Source organism: Poromitra crassiceps, assembly GCF_964638095.1.
Source record: "Poromitra crassiceps genome assembly, chromosome: 4".
Lineage (NCBI taxonomy): Eukaryota > Metazoa > Chordata > Actinopteri > Beryciformes > Melamphaidae > Poromitra > Poromitra crassiceps.
Window position 1 is genome coordinate 22,654,755 of NC_139626.1, and position 20,588 is coordinate 22,675,342.

The following is a 20,588-nucleotide window of genomic DNA, read 5'->3' on the forward strand; positions in this document are numbered from 1 at the left end:
CAGAGATATCAGAGAGAGAGAGAGAGATATGTGAAATATATGGAGTCAGAGAGAGAGAGAGAGAGAGAGATATGAAAGATATGGAGGCAGAGAGAGAGAGAGAGAGATATATGAAAGATATGGAGTCAGAGAGAGAGAGAGAGAGAGAGAGAGAGAGAGAGATATGTGAAAGATATGGAGTCAGAGAGAGAGAGAGAGAGAGAGAGATATATGAAAGATATGGAGTCAGAGAGAGAGAGAGAGAGAGAGAGAGAGAGATATGTGAAAGATATGGAGTCAGAGAGAGAGAGAGATATATGAAAGATATGGAGGCAGAGAGAGAGAGAGAGAGAGAGAGAGAGAGGGAGATATGAAAGATATGGAGGCAGAGAGAGAGAGAGAGAGAGAGAGAGATATGTGAAAGATATGGAGTCAGAGAGAGAGAGAGATATATGAAAGATATGGAGGCAGAGAGAGAGAGAGAGAGAGAGAGAGAGAGAGAGAGAGAGAGGGAGATATGAAAGATATGGAGGCAGAGATAACAAAGCAGAGAGAGAGGGGGGAAATGAGCAAATGAGGAGGTAGGAAGTAAGTCTAAATGATGGGGAGTGAAAGAGAGATAGAGAGAGAGAGAGAGAGAGAGAGAGAGAGAGAGAGAGAGAGAGAGATATGTGAAAGATATGTTTGTAGATCTGTCTGGGTCAGCTGATTGCCCATATCCAATCAGACAGCCCGCTGATCCCAAGGTCTATCAGTCTTACCCATCAAGCAGAGGTATAAACACACACACACACACACACACACACACACGCACGCACACAAACACACACACGCACGCACACAAACACACACAGTCAGACACCAAACATCAAAACCAAACTGAGCAGCACTGAGTCAGAGCAGCCTGTAGCAAAAATAGAGCGAGATTCTGCGCACAGACCCACACACACACACACACACACACACACACACACACACACACACACACACACACACACACACACACACACACACACACACACACAATCTCTCTCTCTCCTCCTCTCTGGTGCTCCACTCTCATGCATTATTAATCCCTACCATTTTTCAACACGCAACAAAAATCTCAACAAAGTGTCGACTGCAGGAGAAGGCACATAATAACACAACACACTGTTACTGCGCTAAGCGCCGAGGGTAGCAGTAAACCCATGGGGAAATTTAGGCTGACCCACTTCAGCACACACATCACACACACACACATCACACACACACACACCACAGTTGTGGGCGCGAGCATAAAATCGATACGTTGCCTGGACCAATAGGACCTTGGGAAGACGGTGCTCACTGCCCCTCCTCTGATGCAATGTGTTGCAATTCACACCTATTGTTCTTACTCCACCTGTGTGTGTGTGTGTGTGTGTGTGTGTGTGTGTGTGTGTGTGTGTGTGTGTGTATGTGTGTGTGTGTGTGTGTGTGTGTGTGTGTGTGTGCATGTGTGATTCTCTGCGTTTGTCTCTACATTACACTGTACATGTGCACTGGTTAAGACCAGAGTGGTTGCTAGGCAACCCTAGGCAACCTCAATGGAGAACGGTAGATTCTTAAATAAGATGAACGCATGCACACACACAGACACACTCAGACACAGACACACGCACGCACGAGCATGCGCACGCACGCACGCAGCCGCATACACACACACACACACACACACACACACACACACACACACACACACACACACACACACACACACACACACACACACACACACACACACACACACACACACACACACACACACACACACACACACACACACACACACACACACACACACACACACACACACACACACACACACACACAGAGACACTCACACAGTTTGGGGCCAGAAAGAGTGATTGCACTTACACACACACGCTGCAGTATATTGAGCATAATGAGCATGACCTAGTTCCCATATAGTGATATTGACTCCATCATAGGTGCAGGAGCACACACACACACACACACACACACACACACACACACACACACACACACACACACACACACACACACACACACACACAGTACATACACATATACCTATACCACATTATATATATATATATATATATATATATATATATATATATATATATATATATATATATATATATATATATATATATATATATATATATAGTACATCATCTAGATGCATGCACACACATAAATAGAGTGAGCCTGAGAAATGAGGTGTTAAAACAAGCCCCTGTGACACAGTCTGTCACTCTGGGGGCACCATCCATCCAGCACTCATATCCATTATTGATGCCTGAGGCTTTAGCTCACAGCTCTCTGCATTCTATTATTTATGTCTGAGACAGCTGGCGGCTTATACACAGAGGAGCTATTCTCTATGGGAGAGAGAGAGAGAGAGAGAGAGAGAGAGGGAGAGAAAGAGAGAGAAAGAGAGAGAAAGCAGTGGGTAGTGGTGGGGTTCACTATCTCCATGGCAACTCGTATCGCTGGGGGAAAAAAAATATTTTTCAGTGCGGCAGACTCACGGTTTTATAACACAGAAGAAGAACTGCGGCACACACGTACACCCACGGAGCTCGATAACAGTCTGTGTGGTGTATCTGGTGATAATGTCTTGCATTAACATTTGCTGTGCAGTCACCATCAATGAGAGAGAATCAACAGCGTTGGCATTGCAGAGTGCCGTTTGCATCACTTTACTCAGCATGTATTGGGGCAAAGCTATTACACCTTCCATTAACACAGACATTCCCCCTCTGTAATTTAGTGGGTGGGGACCACTTACTTTGAACTCACTGAGGATTCACTACCTAATCATCTCTACATTGTGCAAACTATTGTGCACTGTACACTGTAAATGTATTGAATCCAAGTAGCAGTATGTAGGAGAGAGAAGCCCTTTTTGCTTTTGTAACCATTTTCTCCTGTTTTGTTGTTAGTAGTTTAGGTTATAGTTCTGTCTTTTGTTGCTCCTTTTCTTTTGTTAGGTATGTTTAGGGTTGGGGTTTAATTCGTTTTGTTTGTTATGTTGGGTATTGCTCTGCTCTGAAGCTAAAATAAACTGCTACTTGTGAGTTTTTTTTTTCTGATTTCCCCCCTATTTTCTCCCCAATTGTACTTGGCCAATTCCCCCTACTGCCCCCGGTCGCTGCCCCCTCTGCCGATCTGGGGAGAGCCATAGACACACACATGCTTCCTCCGATACATGTTGCAGTTGCCAGCCGCTTCTTTTCACCTGACGGTGGGGAGTTTCACCGACAGGACGTAGCATGTGGGAGGATCACGCTATTCCCACCAGTTCCCTTCCACCCTGAACAGGCGCCCCGACTGAGCAGAGGAGTCACTAGTGCAGCAACCAGGACACATACCCTCATTCCGGCTTCCCACCCGCAGACACAGCCAATCGTGCCTGTATGAACACCCGACCAAGCCGGAAGTAACACGGGAACTAGGGCTGTGAATCTTCACTGGCATCACGATTCGATTCGATTACAATTCAGAGGGCTACGATTCGATTCGATTACGATTATCGATGCATCTCGATGCATCTCGATGCATCTTAAATCGATGCATCACTTTTTTCCGCAATACATGATTTATTTTTTCTCACTTTCTTTTTTCTCACTGTGTGGCTACTTTTAAAATAAAAGTGCATTTGTAATTGCATTGTATTATGATCCATAATTAAAATAAACAACTGCATGTACTTCCATTATATTTTATTTGATTATTTATTTATTTATTTTTTATTTATTTTTAATAATCGATTTTTGACATTTGTGAATCGATGCAGAATCGTGCACGTCCGCATCGCGATGCATCTTATAATCGATTATTTCTGACACCCCTAACGGGAACGCGAACCTGCGACCCCCATGTTCTACATGTGAACTTTTGACCGTGCTTCTGGCTGGCCATTCTTGGGAGTGGGAAGAGTGGGGGCACTCGTGTTGCGTTCCGGTTAGTAACAGTATGTGGGAGAGCAGGGATATGTGTGAGCCTTCTACTGGTGAAATATTTCATCACTAGACTTGTTTTGAATCAAAAGGTCATTTGAGAGTTACTATAGTTAACAGATTATGTTACATGACAAATAAGACAAAAAGAAAATACAATTTTCATTGTCTTCATCACAGAAAATTTGGTAACACTTTATTTAGATAGTCCACCTAGTAGTCTACTACAGAGTATTTACATTCAACAGCTTATTAGTTGATTTTCAAGAATTCAACCGTTTCACTCTGTAGATGTTGTATTAACAGCGTATTAGTTGAGATTCAACAAACAGGTTCTGTTGTAGCTCTTGTTGAAAAAATAAGTTGCAGGTAAAATCACTGTTCCAGCAATAGTTTTTCTTACTGTACGAGCCTCAATCAGTCGCTTATTACAGGTAAGGTTTGAACCATAGCTACTTGAATCAGATTCATGTACAGCTCACATTAGTTGTTTATAACACATCTGTGGCCCAATTTATTCAGATTTGATCTGGTGTGACATGGGATAGATTTGGGAATCAATGATTGATTGACTCCCAGCCTCATCATGACGCTAGCATGGGAGCTTAAAAGCATCCTGCATTTGCCACTTCTTGCTATGCATTAGTCCTTCAGTAGTGGGCTGTCTACATGCTAATCATCCTACTGAGTTCAATAAGGAAGCTATCATGAAAATTAAAGCTCATTAATTACCCATTACCACCGTGAAGTATGTTGGCAGTGGGCTGGTATATGTACACGAGAGCTGAAGAATCAGAATCAGAAAGACTTTAATGATCCCCGGGGGGAAATTGGGAGAAAGAATTACATAGGAAGAGTGAATCTTATTTTTAACCAGACACAGCCTGGAGTTAATGGCTTTTCCACTGTAAAAAACGTAGTGAGTGTGAGGTCACCCATTGGTTTGTCGGCTGCCGTTTTGAAGCCTCGGGTTTGGCATTTTGGCCGCTGTCATCTTGTTTGTTTTTTTAGCCAGAAGTGACATATTTGTAGCTATATTTGGCAGGACAGCGTGCAGACAGGAAAGGTGAGGAGAGAGAGGGGATGACATGCATTCTACCTGGTGAGCCCATGGATGTATTAAAAGAACTGGATAGGGTATGTGTCACGCCCACCCATGCATTCGGACGGGGGTTGCTCATTGGCGCATGAAGCCATCATGGGGGGTTTTTCTTCCTGGTTTTACTTCCTGACCATGCAGCCCAAGGCGAAGTGCGCATGTGTCCCATGACGTATTCCATGACGTCTCCCACCCCTCCCACCCATGGATGTAGATGTAGATGAAGAAAAATACACCCGTATACGGCTCTTAGTGGCTTCTGAAGAAAAAATGCCCCATTAAAAAATACTTGATAATTAAAAGAGTCGTTTTAGACTTTGAGTGACACCCGGAAAAATTTCCCCTGGGTTTAACAGCTGCCGGGGTCCCCATGCAAGTGGATGGGAATTTTCCTTTCTGGGCTGCATGGCATCACGTGACTTGCAATACAGAGCTTCCCCAGCATGTTCAAATGGCTTCACAGCCCAGCGCTGTTCCTGGGGGCTTGGGTGGGCCACCGAGACGCCCCAAACAAACATAGTGGTTTATTTGACTGGAAACGGATCAGTTATATAAAAGCCCTCCTGCACAGTTGTCATGAAAGGTGAAATTAGCTATACAGATCAACAGATGTTTTTTGAACCAAGCTGTAAACATGTATATTTATGCTGTAAAGACAGGCATGTTAATATGGGGGTGAATGGGGAACAACTCGCTTTTGGAGCCAACTGAGGAACTGCAGTCTTTGCTACTTCCGCATTGGCCTCAATGCGACCAATCAAAATGGACCCCTCGGGGTTTCTTAACATAAAAAAAGAAGATGATGTGGACTATGGAGTTAAAAATCAGACCCAGTGAATGTGGCGCTGTACTGACCTGCTGCGTGGCCCCGCCCTGTTTCCTGTTGGTGGCCGTGGTGGTGGTGATGTCACCGATGGAGGGGGCGGAGTCGGAGCGGTTGCCCCCGGCGGCGGCGCTGGACTGGGGTGTGATGGAGGAGGAGGGCATGTCGCCCACCAGCCGCGAGCTGCCCTCCACCCTGATGTGCGGGTGGCCCTCGGCGGCCATGTTGAGGATGCGCAGGCCGTTGTAGTAGAGGCCCGACAGCTGGCCCTGGAACATGCCACTGCCCCGCTCACCTCCACCTACTTTCACCGTCGTTTGGCTGTTGAAGATGGTGAGCTGGCGACCTGCACGGACACACACACACACACACACACACACACACACACAAACGCACGCACGGACGCAAAGTCACACACAGGCAAAAACACACACACACACACACACACACACACACACACACACACACACACACACACACACACACACAGACACACACAGGAAGAAAGGGTGGACAGAGACACACAAATACAATCACACACACATACATACCAGTGGTCACATACGTGCATACAGACACACACAACAAGAGTGTTTGAGTGTTACACAATCTACCACCCCCAAGCCACGGTGAGAGGATGGGAATAGATCAAGCATGGCAGAGCAAATGGAAGCCGTGGAGGAGGCACCGTGGAGGGGGAGACTCAGAGAGGTCAGAGTGAAGAGAAGACAGGAGAGGAGAGGAGAGGAGAAAAGGGGGGAGAGGTGTGTGAGAGGCTGACAAGTCGAGGACGGAGAGTAGGGCTGTGAAAGGCTGACAAGTGGAGGACGGAGAGTAGGGCTGGGCGATATGGACCAAAAAACATATCTCAGTATTTGTAGGCTGAATGGCGATACAGGATATATCTCTGTATTTTCTACGAAGCGGGCTAAATGTTCAGTTGGAAGTCAAAGCCACATGTGAGACGTCACAACAAGCAACAAGCACTTAAAACAAGACTGTGACCAAAATAAACTACAGAGATGGCTATTTCTTTCGCTGACTATTAGTGCTTTCACAAAATATTTACACAATGAGATTTTTGATAAATCATCACCACTAATGTGGATATAATTAGTAAGTTGGTAACGACAAATAATAGAACGGCTAGAACAGACTGGTGAGTTCAGATTCAGAAAATGACATCACTTTACTGTAATGCAGCCTTTAAAACCAAGAAAAGACGACACTTATGCCATATCACAATATTACGAATCACCAAAATCGAAGACGATATCTAGTCTCATACGATATGGATATAATATTGATATATTGCCCAGCCCTAACGGAGAGGAGTGAAGAAGAGGAGGAGGAAGAGGCAGCAGATGAGAGGAGTCAGAGGGCCCCGAGAAGATGGGTCCGACAGATGGTTGCTATGGTGATGGCTGTGCGGCAACGACATTGTGTGTTGAAAGAGCAACAGACAGGCAGACAGAGAGAGAGAGAGAGGTCTAAACAGACAGGCAGACAGAGAGAGAGAGAGAGAGAGAGAAGTCTAAACAGACAGGCAGACAGAGAGAGAGAGAGAGGTCTAGAGAACTGTTGTGACAGCCCTATGAAGCATGCACAGGTTATAAGCTCTGGCACTGCTCACTGTTAAAGGGACTAGAGGCTAATTTAAGGAGCTCTGCCGAAGTTTAAGAGGAAAACTTTTTACATTGTTCAAAAAAAGCAATGCTCTATTAGTCATTTCAAATTTACATAATTCTTACATGTCACAATACTTTGCAAGTACTTTAATTTGATTACAAAATTGTTTTTTCAACATGGGTAAATAATCTTTAGTGGAATGCTTTATAGTTTACAATTTGATAACAAAACTTATTAACCAGTCTTAATAAAGCATCTTTTATCAATACTTGTTTTCTATTTTCTGATTTATTCACATTTAAATCTCTCCATCGTCCCTTTAACCTGATATTATCAGATACACACTAAAAAGATATGTTCACAGGCACTACAGTTTACACACTATTACATACTACAGCTGTCCCACTTTTAAATACTTAGTTATGGATTTAGATTTTTAGATGTTAGTTGATGGTGCACAGTATAGTATATTCAACTGACTTCAAATTGTATTTTTTTTAAGCTCAAAGTTTTAAGGAATTTTAATCAGGGTTTTTACCTTTGTCGAGTAGCCAATCGTCAACTACTCGACCGAGCCGATAGGGGATTCGCTGTCTGGCGATGGCCAGGCGCTCGTTATCAATGTTGCCTTTAATTTAGAGATGAAAACACAGTAGTAATTACGCACATCCAAACGTGGTACAGGAGCTGGATACAAAAAGAACAGCAATGAAAAGAAAGTAATGGTCTGCTCATTGTTAGCATGTCGCTGCGTTAAGATAAGCTTTATCCAAGCTTGATGTGCTACGAGAAAAGAAGTTGAATTCACTAGGTTTCCAGTGAGCCGACTCTTACTCTCTGTTCATTGGGTTTAATTTAAAGAGACATTTCAGGGGTTAACATCTGCAAGAGCACAGGGAAATAATGTTACAGCTTCCACATACTGTCTATATGACTGTCTGAGTTTAGAGTTACATACAGGAGGAACCCTCACACACCTCACCACAACTAGCATTTAGCATTTTAGCTAACAGCTACCTAAAACCTGGACCTCAGTGTGTTATAGGTGACTACCTAAGATTACAACTTTAGGATGAAATATAAAAACAAACAAATATAAAACCAAAGACTATGTTCAACAATATACACTCTTTTTTCTTTTTCTTATTTTTTTCTCTCTAGTTATACATTTAACTCAAAATATGACATCTTTTTAAATTATTGTTTGTCCAACAATGCACCAACTGTTATTATTTTCTTTTATGATGAGAAAAACAACTGTTACCTGAATTGAATATTTTCATAAATTACCTTTAACACTATTTAACAGGCCTAACATAACATAGCTGGCTAGTACATATCTATTGTAATAAATATCTCATTTTATGGTTTAAACATTCATGTTTCATATCATATCACACATATTTCATTTCACACACAATAACATAAAACAAAGCTGTAATTATATTTCTAAACCACAGTGTTTGAATAGAAACATTGATAAGAACAAAGATGCGGTTCATTAATCAAGAAGTGGGCTGTTTGAAGCCATATGTGATTGGCTCTGCCCCAGCTAGGCAGTGCTGTGGTTGGTGGATTGGGTTGATGTGGGCGGGGCAGGGCCTACCTGAGGGGTATCGCTCGATGACGGGCAGGTCGTCCAGCTGCAGGGTTGCGTTGCCTCCGCTGCGGGTGAACCGAACTATGTGGTACTTCCCGTCGTTGACAAACTTGGAGCTCTCCTCGATGTTGATGTCATCAGTACCAACATTAAACACTACTCTAATGTTGCCCTTATCCTGAGGAGGCAAAAACAGTGAGCACGCTATGTCAGCATAATGTAGAGTTTCATAATTAAAGGACGAGTACTGTTTGTCCTCTTCCTTTAAACTGTTTGTAATTGTATGCAAAAATTGCAAATATATCAAAAGCACCATTTTCACCAATTGTGTACTTACTATCTGCAGCTGGAGGTAGTCTCCCAGGCCAGACGCGCTGTCCACCCTGAGCAGAATGGCATGTTTCTGCTGGGTGCTGAACCCGAGGGCCAGACGGTCTGCCCTGGTGCTGGGGCGTTCATTGGGGGGCCACGTGTACACCACCATGCCCCCATCACGGCCAAAGATGTAAGTGGTCCCAGCTGGGCCAGACAGAGACAAAGATTTAAGGGCAGTGACACACGTACACTATGTCATGAACAGTAGTAGCTGTCATCAAAAGTTCCCCATCAGGCATCTATCTGGCTTTAGTTAGCCCTGCATTAGCACATATTCTGCCTATTCGTTCCCTAAGGTTTAATATACAATGGGCATATTAAACTTAAATGTCACATTCAGCTGGCTGCCACTTTTGCCTTCTGCAGGCTGAAAAAAAAGGAATAAAATTTGCATTTTCCAAACCACTCCTCAGCATCAGGCGGCAGGCAGGCAGTAATACGTGTGACTTGTACAATGGCTACATAATGGATATCTTGCCTCTCAAGCTGAGGATCATTTAGAATCTGAGGCTAGAAAGTGTCTAGAGGAAGTCATTGTGTTAAAGAATCGACCTTAGTGAAACCAAACCAGCTTTTTGAGTGGGTAGTAGAGAGTGCTTGTTCAGAATCAACAGTTGACACTGCCCCCATGTGGTGGCTCTGTTCAAATGCACCCAGCGGGGCATTGATACAGTGTAACTGCATTTACTTGGAGGTTTAGAACAGGCATTGTGGCACATAACAGAGGCAATCCTATGATCAGAGGAACTCAAACTGCTATTTACTGAGCATAACAACCTGGGTCAGACATTCTCATAAAATCATAAAATGATTCTATGATCAGGCAAAAAGGAAGCAAAATGCAAAGCCTTCCCATCTTGCACTCCCAGCTCTCTACATGAGAAATGTAAATGATTCTGTTTCATGTATAGCCTTCACAGGGCTGAGACATGAATCAAAGAGACTCACCATCATTGCACAGCGGTCCAGCATACGAGGTCATGCTGCAGTCACAGCTGAAGCCCTCCCACTGCTGCAGACAAACACCCTGATTGGAGCAGGAGTCTTCTTGACAGGTAGTACTGGGACCTGGAGAGAGAGAGAGCGGAGACGGAGAAAGAGAGAGAGAGAGAGCAGAGAGAGAGAGAGAGAGAGAGAGAGAGAGAGGGGGTGATGGGGGGGGGTCAGAGAAAGTTAGGAAAAGATGAATGAACGCGCACACCTTTTCTTGACTTTGTCTGGAGCCTAGTGTATTCACTACAATGTCAGAAAGGTGTGATCATACTCCTATTCAGACCTGTGTTTCCTTGAATCAGCAGTATGCAGTTCTGAAACCGCTTGCTAGACTGTTGTGCTGCAGTGGTGTTAATGGTACATGGTAGTGATTAGTAGTATTAGTAGAATTATTAGTGTGAATGTAGGTAGTATTATTGGTATTGGCAGACAGGTTCCTTTGCCTTTCCCTTACAGAAGATACTAGATTTGACAAATTAATTGATATTATAATGAATTGTTACTTGTGAAAAGAGCCAAAATGTGGGAAGCATGCAGGCGGTGGGGCTAGATTTGTGAGGCAAGGACAGGAGGAAGAGTTAAACATAAGAGGGCTGATTTATGTTTAAAGGACTGGCCTTCATCTCAATACTCTTTCCTCAGCAGTCTAGCACCATTCCCTCCTTGTCTCGTGCTGAAAGCACGTTGGAGGAGAATGTCAACGCGCTAACCTTCTCTTTCAATGCGTTTCCAGTACAAGGCACGGAGCAAAGGCTATTAAAGGATTCACAGATAGAGTATTGATATCCAACCAAGGTTAGGTTCAGAGTCAGTGGGAGGGGTTAGAGAGCATGCTGCTAGGCAACCCGGGTGGAGGAGATGTGGTCAAACTCAAAGCGGTGGGTGATGTCACTACTGTGATGTCACTACTGTGATGTCACTACGGTGGCCAGGAGAGGACAGGTCAGTGTCCGGTAACCTCTGACCGTTGACTTGGATCACTGGGATCCACACAAGACTGGGCACCACTGGGAAGTTGTAACACAGGCACACACATACACACGCACACTCACACTCACACACACACACACATTCTCCCATTCACCGACATGTGTCCCATGCACACACAAAGCGATATACCTTGCAAGTCAGCTTTCATCAATGCAACTTTTGTCAGCCAAACAAACAAAAAAGCAAACAAGCAAATAAAGTTACAGTAGATGGTTAGTCAAAGCACACAGATGCCAGTGAACTGCTGAACGAGAGCAGTGCGACAGAGGGAGTCATAAAATATATCAAAACAGAGTGAGAGAGGACACAATGTGCAGAATGATAAAACAGAGTGAGAGAGGACACAATGTGCAGAATGATAAAACAGAGTGAGAGAGGACACAATGTGCAGAATGATAAGAAGAGATGAAAAGAAAGAGAATACAATTCACAGCTAAAAGACCAAAAGCTGTGGTTAACGGGTTAACCTAATAAGAACAGAAAGGCTGATATAGGGACATGGGAGCAGGCCAGGGTTCCTACAGGGTTTTCAGTGTGTGTGCCTCACCTTCACAGCCTCTTTCTACTTGTCCCATGGTTGCCAAGGCATCAGCCAAAAGGTCAGGGAGACGGCCGTTCAGGTCAACTGTTGCTAGGCAACCCTGGAAGCCCTCACGGGAGTGGACCAGCTTAGGCAGGTCTCGGTACATCTCTTTGGACACGCCCCCAATGTAAAGGTCACCTATGGGGAAGCAGCACGATCACAATGCTTTATCTTAGTCAAATTGTATCAGTATACGTTGATACATGTATATTGTGTCAAAATCAGTTAGGTATGTGTATGCTTTGTGAATATGCGTACCAATGTGTATGTATTTTAAAGTGAGTATTATACTGTATATATAGCATGGTATCACTGTATACTCAATTATATTGCATGTACATGTATACATGTGCGTACCCTTGAGGTCGAGGTTCTTGGCTCCCATGGTGGTCTGCGTGGTGACCTTGGTGTCGATCTTGACGGTGTGGAGATTGTTGGTGTCTCGAGAAATGAGCACGTTGTGCCAGTGGTTGTCATTTAGAGGGGTGTTGGAATTTCCTTTTATCAGGTGGGCTCCGTTGCCCAGGTCAGAGATATAGTGGAGGTATCTAGACAGGAGGGGATAAGGACAGGAGAGGTCAGAGGTATAGGAGGTATCTAGACAGGAGGGGATAAGGACAGGAGAGGTCAGAGGTATAGGAGGTATCTAGACAGGAGGGAATAAGGACAGGAGAGGTCAGAGGTATAGGAGGTATCTAGACAGGAGGGAATAAGGACAGGAGAGGTCAGAGGTATAGGAGGTATCTAGACAGGAGGGGATAAGGACAGGAGAGGTCAGAGATATAGTGGAGGTATCTAGACAGGAGGGGATAAGGACAGGAGAGGTCAGAGGTATAGGAGGTATCTAGACAGGAGGGAATAAGGACAGGAGAGGTCAGAGGTATAGGAGGTATCTAGACAGGAGGGGATAAGGACAGGAGAGGTCAGAGGTATAGGAGGTATCTAGACACGAGGGAATAAGGACAGGAGAGGTCAGAGGTATAGGAGGTATGTAGACAGGAGGGGATAAGGACAGGAGAGGTCAGAGGTATAGTGGATGTATTTAGACGGGAGGGGATAAGGACAGGAGAGGTCAGAGGTATAGTGGAGGTATCTAGATGGGACAGGAGAGGAGGAGGGATTAATCAAATGAGGAGGCAAAGGTATTACACCAATGAATTGTATTCATGGTGGAAAACAACTTGGGACCATGTGCTTTGAGGTATTTTAATTTTCCCTGCAAAAACCTCATTTCGGGAATTGAAAAAGCTGCTTGACCAGTGCATTTTTGAAAATGTCTCATATCAGTTTGTTTGATTGATTGGATTCTTCTCAGTCATTAGACATTTCCTGTACATCAGGGACTATGTCAATTGCAATTTACAGTAACAAATGGCAAAATTGGATATACAAAGTATATATATAGTATAGTATAGTAAGTATATATATAGTCTATATTTGTATTTTTCATTTCATTTTTATTTTATCTCTGATGTGAAGCAGATTGCACTTTTTAGGCCTTCAAACTCACAGAGCCATTGTGACATCATCAGCATCCCTTCCCTGTTTCCCACTGATGATGTCTTTGATGATGTCACTTGGGGGACATCACTGATGACATCACAATTGTTCGAGTGACATCCACCCTATCAGTCTAATCGGAGAGCTGTCTGTCTGTTTGTCCGGCCGGAGTTGGCGCACCGTTGCTCCGATCACCTCAAAAATTTGCCAAAACACTTTTTCAAGGGTTTGAATGAATCTGGGGGGGAAAGGAAAAACATCTGCCCACGGGGGTCACTACAGCCATATTTTACTGTTTTAGGCCTTCACACTCACAGAGCCATTGTACCCCTCATCAGCATCCCTTCCCTGCTTCACACCGATGATGTCACCGATGATGAAATCATCCCAATTGCTTGAGTGACATCACTGATGACATCACAATTGCTCGAGCGATATCACCCTATCAGCCTAATCTTATCTTTCTTCATCTTGCACTGGTAGGCAATTGGAGAGCAGCTGTCTGTTTGTCCGGATGGAGTTGGCACACCATTGCTCCGATTGCCTCCCAAATTTGCCTAAAATACTTTTCAGGGTTCTGGTAATGAATCTGGTGCAAAAAAACTGAAAAGAATCCGCCCACGGGGGGCACTACAGCGATATTTTACTGTTTTTTAGGCCTTCTACAACGCCCGGGGACCATCTTCAAATGTTGCCATCACTGGTCAGATGACGATCTTCTGCATGTTTTTAGTGGGGGTCCATACCGATGTTGTATGGAGGAACCCCAGGGGAGCACGGGGAGAACATGCAAACTCCACACACAGAAGGGCCCTTTTGGCGAGATAGCCCACCTGGGCCGTAGGCCCTGAAGACAGCCTCAGTGCCGACAGCGTCCCAGGCAGGAATCGAACTCAGGACCTTCTAGCTGTGACACTGTGCTCCCAAGCTGCTTAGGAACCTACAAGCAGGTCCTGACAGTACTCTCAAGAACGGCACTCAGATGGCGGTGGTGCAGATGATGGACAAGGTGGTTGAATATGAGACTTCTGTACGGACAAACAAGGTGAAAGGATCTTCCTGCCAAGATTTCCCCACCATGACAAAACTAATGAGCTTCCCTTCACCTTTGTCAGACGGCAGTTCCCAATCAGATTGGCTTTCTCTGTTACCATCAACAAAGGTCAAGGGCAAGAGAATGACCGAGGTGGCATCTATCTACCTCAGCCAGAGTTTACTCATGGCCAGCTCTACACAGCCTTCTCCAGGGGAAAGCCAGCCAGTAGCATGAAAGTACTTATTGAAGGTGATGAGGAGGGAATAACAGACAACATCGTCTATAAGGAGCTGATGTAATCCTGTACGCCTATGGCGCATCGTCTCCAGAGTTTCCACCCTAGAAATCGAGCGCACGCAGCGCGCACGATTTCTAGTATATATGTACAGTATATACTAGGGGTGTCACGATACACTCAGTTCACGATACGATACGATACACGATATTGGGTTCACGATAACGATACGATACGATATTTTAACAATATTTTTTTGCAATCGATTTGTAAGTTGAGGGGGCATCCTCCACGCTAATTTGAGAAATTTCACCATTTTCATCCTCCGTGTCTGTAACGTCCCTCGTCTGTTCAAACAAAGCAATGGAAAGGAGATACATATTGTCACATTTTGATATCGTGATATATTGTGGGACGATATATTGTGACATCCCTAGTATATATATATATATATATATGTATTGTATATATATTCTGTATATATATATATACCGTAATTCTTCCAATAAGCGCCTGTACTCTAATTCCCGCCGGGTCTTCCCTTTACCGCCGGGTCCAAATTGATTTAGCATAATAAGCGCCTGACTCATTTTCCCGCCGGGGCGTTTTTTACAATAAATACGGTATTTTGCACTGTATGTTTTTGTGTTGACTAAATTCAGTCACTTACGGTAATGACGTTGTTTTGGAGGAAGTCAGGCGGAAGTTTCATCCTGTCAGACAGTTTTATATTTTATTTATACATGCTGTAACCGACATGTTTCAAGTATGCATACCGCATTGTTTAATGCTACGGATTCCTGTAGGCAACGTGCTGAGACACTGTCTAACCAGGAGCAGTGGGCAACTTACGCTAACGTAGCTCAGTTGTGCCTTGTAAAAGTGCATTTCTCTCAGCGGAACAGCGATCATAAATGTAGTATGGATTATACCCATTATACTGGACATGTATTGGAAACTTGGCGTCTACCTACTATTTGGTAAGTCTCCTTGTTTTGTCTAACGCTAGTGCTGCAGTGCTGTTTGTTTGGTTGGCGTTAGCTCGGTAGCTAGTTACGTTAGCGTGCCTTCTATGTTGCTTTGCTGGGAGTGTCTGGCAAGCGAGACTAATAACGTTGCTATGACTTCTTTCCAATGAAACACAAACAACTGAATGTGTGAGCAGTAGGCTAATGTTACTTGTTTAAAATATGGTATGGCTGCTTGGCAGAGGAAGAAGAGGAGAGCAATGAACTGATACAGTAGTTGGATGATGATGATGATGATGGCAATGAAGATGAAGGCTATCAATTGTTTTCGTTCATTCCAGTCCGTTGTACAATACTAGGCATGTTCAAAACTGCCTGTACCTACCCTCTTGTGTGTACTAAGTACTATCTCACTGGGTTAAACTGCCTGTACCTAGCCTCTTGTGTGTACTAAGTACTATCTCACTGGTTTAAATAAGCAATTTGATACTTTCCATTTTTGCTGAGCAGGCATTTCTGTTCAAAAAATAATAATCGCCTGGCTCAATTATGCCAAAATGAAAATAACCGCCTGACTCTAATTGCCGCCTGTCTTCCTTTTACTGCCCGGGTCCAAATTGATTTAGCATAATAAGCGCCCGGGCTCTTATTGGCAGAATTACGGTATATACACATAGGGAGAAAGAGAGAGAGAGAGAGAGAGAGAGAGAGAGAGAGAGAGAGAGAGAGAGAGAGAGAGAGAGAGAGAGAGAGAGAAAGAGAGAGAGAGAGAGAGAGAGAGACTGCTTGATTGATAGATATTGCGATTACATCCTACACACTGTACATTGTCTAGCTCACCCTTTGACCAGCTCTACCACTATGAAGTCATTGCCATCTCCCCTGTTGTAGAGGACGAGTCCATCGGGCGAGGTGGTCTTGAACTGCAGGAAGAGGTGCATGGAGTAGTAGGCCTGCAGCGTGGGCAGCGTCACGAAGCTGGAGCGCGAGCGGAAGGTGACGGGGTCGGCCACGATGCTCTTGTAGCCGATGACGGCGTTGAGCTCACAGTAGTCAATGTCGCCGTTCTTACACAGGTCGATGTAGGGCATGCCGTTCAGCGTCAGGCCCTGCAGGTGGCCTATGAAGTTTGAGGGCACGGCGGGCATGAAGCGCTTCTCCGTCACAATACCCGTCTCCACATTGTGGAACTCCAGCTGGGTGTGGTCGCCCGCCATCTGACCTGGTGGCGGGGGCAAAGCTCAGAGGTTAGAGCTAGAGAGGTCCCACCTGGAACTACGCTAATAATAATGCTAATACTATTAGAACTAATACAAACACAAATAGTATAACTACGACTAAAGGCCCAAACACACTGACAACGTCTGACGTGCACTTTTTGAAGTCCACCATGTTGTTTTAAATGACCAAACATGCACCGCCTCAAACTGCCTTGATGTAGCTACGCCCAACTAGTTTCCATTTTGGAGGGTCAAATGAGGACCTAGTGAGCGAAGTTTTTTTTTTTTATGCAGCCTCTTTCAGGTCCTGCCTGTCTCATGCCCATGCTCCCCAAACAAATCTACATCAGTTTAAAGGGATAAACCACTTTTTTGGAAGTTTAGCTCATTTGCCACATCCCCCCACATAACCAAGATACACCATGCCTTACCGGCACTGTCCGCTCAGTTTACAGTGAGCTACAGTCGTGAAGTTAGTAATTATCGCCATAGAATGGAGGCTAATGGTACAGCTGTTAAAAATCTGCCAAAACACACACCTCACGGCGCCAAAATACATGTTGTGCTTCGGGTACTCACCACACAATGAAATATTAATTAATCGGTATTTTTGGAAGGAAAAGAGGTAGCCGGCACTACTTTCCAAACATTGCCGCCGACCTCTTTTCCTTCCAAAAAGACAGATTATGTGCATTTTGGATTAATATTTCATTGTGTGGTGAGTACCCGAAGCACAACATGTATTTTGGTGCCGTGAGATGTGTGTTTTGGCAGATTTTTAACAGCTGTACCATTAGCCTCCATTCTATGGCGATAATTACTAACTTCACGACTGTAGCTCACTGTAAACTGAGCGGACGGTGCCGGTAAGGCATGGTGTATCTTGGTTAGGTGGGGGGGATGTGGCAAATGAGCTAAACTCCCCAAAAAGTGGTGTATCCCTTTAAAATATAGCAAACATGTAAAATATAACTTACACTATAGCAAGAGTCTGAACGAAGTGAGTATACTCTTCTAAACACATCAGCTAGCAAAATATATATTTCCCTGCATGACATGATGAGATTAGTTTGGGGACAGTTTGGACAGACTGTGGATTGGTTAATTTTCTCCCGCAGCACTGCTCTGTGTGTGTGTGTGTGTGTATGTGTGTGTGTGTGTGTGTGTGCGTGCGTGTGTGTGTGTGCGTGTGTGCGTGCGTGTGTGTGTGTGTGTGTGTGTGTGTGTGCGTGCGCGTGTGCGTGTGTGTTTCTGTGTTTCTGTGCCTGACAGATTCCAACAGCCTCTGACTGACAGGGACCTCAAAATTACTGGGAGGGATAACAACTTTTTATTCATTGAGAGTAATTGAAATTTGCATCCAGAGAAATATATTAATTGAAATATAAGTATGAACAAATGTAGTGATTTGTTTCTATTTTCCGGGTTGTTTTGTTATAAAAGCAGCCTAACCATGCAGACAGTGTAGTCTCCCCCTGCCTACTCCATTTCATTCTATAACTATAGTCATAATCATAATCATCACAATTCAGGGTGATTATTTGAACATCTCTTTTCTATACATAGAAATGGCATAGAATTATTTTCACTCATGTAAAAGATATATCCCATAATTTACTGTGCATTCAACTTTGCCTGATAATTGAATAACGAGCAAGCAAGTCATTATATAAAAACATGGGTTTCCAATACAGAATGCTAAGCAGAAGTCAATACACAGTCGGAACGGACCAAGACCTGGGTCGGCTTGAGATAACTTTGTGGTGACAAGCTATGGGGTGGATGTTAGGTTGCTATGGTTACCTTCGACAGGTTGAAGGTCGTCCACGGTGAGTTTGAGGCTCTTGCCACGCCGGACCACTCTCACCGTGTGCCACTCATTATCATTGAGGCCTACCCCCGCAAAGATGGTCTCTGGGCCTTTACCTACACATAGCCCAGTGCACCATTAACATATGCAGGGAGAGAGAGAGAGAGAGAGAGAGAGAGAGAGAGAGAGAGAGAGAGAGAGAGAGAGAGAGAGAGAGAGAGAGAGAGAGAGACACACATAGAGGCAGCCAGGCAGGTATAATTAAGATGCAAAGACAGAGAGAGAGGAAATGGGGAAGATAGCAAAAGGGAGGAGGGGTCACAGGCGTCCTGGGGAGACAAGCACCTCCTTGTCAACACTCTTTCTCCACAGATACACTGGCAACAAGACAGATGCCATGACAGAGACACAGAGACAGACAGAGACAGACAGAGACAGACAGAGACAGACAGAGACACAGCGACACAGAGACAGACAGAGACAGACAGAGACAGACAGAAGGATATATGGAAGCCATGAGTGCCTATATGATGGAGATTGTGAGTCACACCAGGCCCACGCCAAGACAATCCATCTGTGGACGGGATAAGTCACATGACAACCAACCTACTGTGCACACAGACACCACACCCCCTCCTCAATCCACACCCTTCGCTCCTAAAAACCCATACACACACAACACACTGGGCATATGGGCTTACAATGTCTTTCCTCTTCCCAAACAGCGCAATCCTCTACTAAGCCACATGGTGGCACCAAATACACAGCGCAGCGGCACCGGAGCTCTCCGTGGTGCTGAATTGCAGCAGAATGAGAGAAGCTGAGCTGTTGACTGCACACATTTGGCAACCTGCCTCTTCCCAAAACCTTGCTGCCCCCCCCCACCCGCTACACCCCAAGGGTTAAACACCCCATGAACCCCAACTATGACCCCCCCCCTCCCCCCACTCACACACACACGCACGGCGCACGCACACACACACACACACACACACACACACTTCCACTGCCTTCAAGCCCATGCTCATTGGAAGCAATGGCAGGAGTGTGACCTATAGGAGGTAATGACAGGCAGGGGGGAAGGGGCAAACTGTTCAAACATGGACACATGCCTACACTACTCACGCAGACACACACACACACACACACACACACACACACACACACACACACACACACACACACACACACACACACAGGCAGGCAAGGAAATAGATATGTGTGTGTGTGTGTGTGTGTGTGTGTGTGTGTGTGTGTGTGTGTGTGTGTGTGTGTGTGTGTGTGTGTGTGTGTGTGTGCGCGTGTGTGTGTGTGTGTGTGTGTGTGTGTGTGTAAGTGTGCGCACAGCCAAAAGAGTGCATTGAGTGTTCAGAGAGGACATAGGGGTCCCCTGAGGAGACTCAGCTGTGCTCTGGGCATGAGCATCTCATCCTGTTACCATGGATCGCTGCCTGGCACTGAGCAAATATGAGAGAGAAAATATGTGCATGTGTGTTTGTATATGTGTGTGTGTGTGTGTGTGTGTGTGTGTGTGTGTGTGTGTGTGTGTGTGTGTGTGTGTGTGTGTGTGTGTGTGTGTGCGCGCGCGCGTTTTGATGTCTGTGTGTTTTTGCATAACGTAACTGAACACTGAAAGAAACAGGCTGATTTGAAAATGAGGCAGTGATCCATGTCAACCTGGGAACAGGCAGAGGCACACACACACACGGCCGTACACGCACACACACACACGGCCGTGCACGCACACACACACACACACACACACACACACACGGGA

General features: G+C 44.8%; 1 protein-coding gene across 6 annotated transcripts in view; it reads right to left on the minus strand.

The window, feature by feature from the left end:
* The window catches only part of nrxn1a (neurexin 1a), a gene marked incomplete at both ends in the record, with an annotated part of 86,449 nt that overhangs the window by 7,547 nt on the left and 58,314 nt on the right, over positions 1-20,588 (minus strand). For 5 of the 6 annotated variants that reach the window (XM_083635119.1, XM_083635117.1, XM_083635116.1 and 2 more), the window contains 9 exons: positions 5,905-6,218; positions 8,040-8,129; positions 9,108-9,279; positions 9,439-9,620; positions 10,425-10,544; positions 12,007-12,180; positions 12,400-12,590; positions 16,622-17,003; positions 18,805-18,927. In XM_083635119.1, the coding sequence (XP_083491245.1) occupies positions 5,905-6,218; positions 8,040-8,129; positions 9,108-9,279; positions 9,439-9,620; positions 10,425-10,544; positions 12,007-12,180; positions 12,400-12,590; positions 16,622-17,003; positions 18,805-18,927 (1,748 nt within the window). Of the gene's footprint in view, positions 1-5,904; positions 6,219-8,039; positions 8,130-9,107; positions 9,280-9,438; positions 9,621-10,424; positions 10,545-11,588; positions 11,616-12,006; positions 12,181-12,399; positions 12,591-16,621; positions 17,004-18,804; positions 18,928-20,588 lie in introns of all 6 variants that reach the window. The other variant, XM_083635118.1, reaches the window with a different exon arrangement.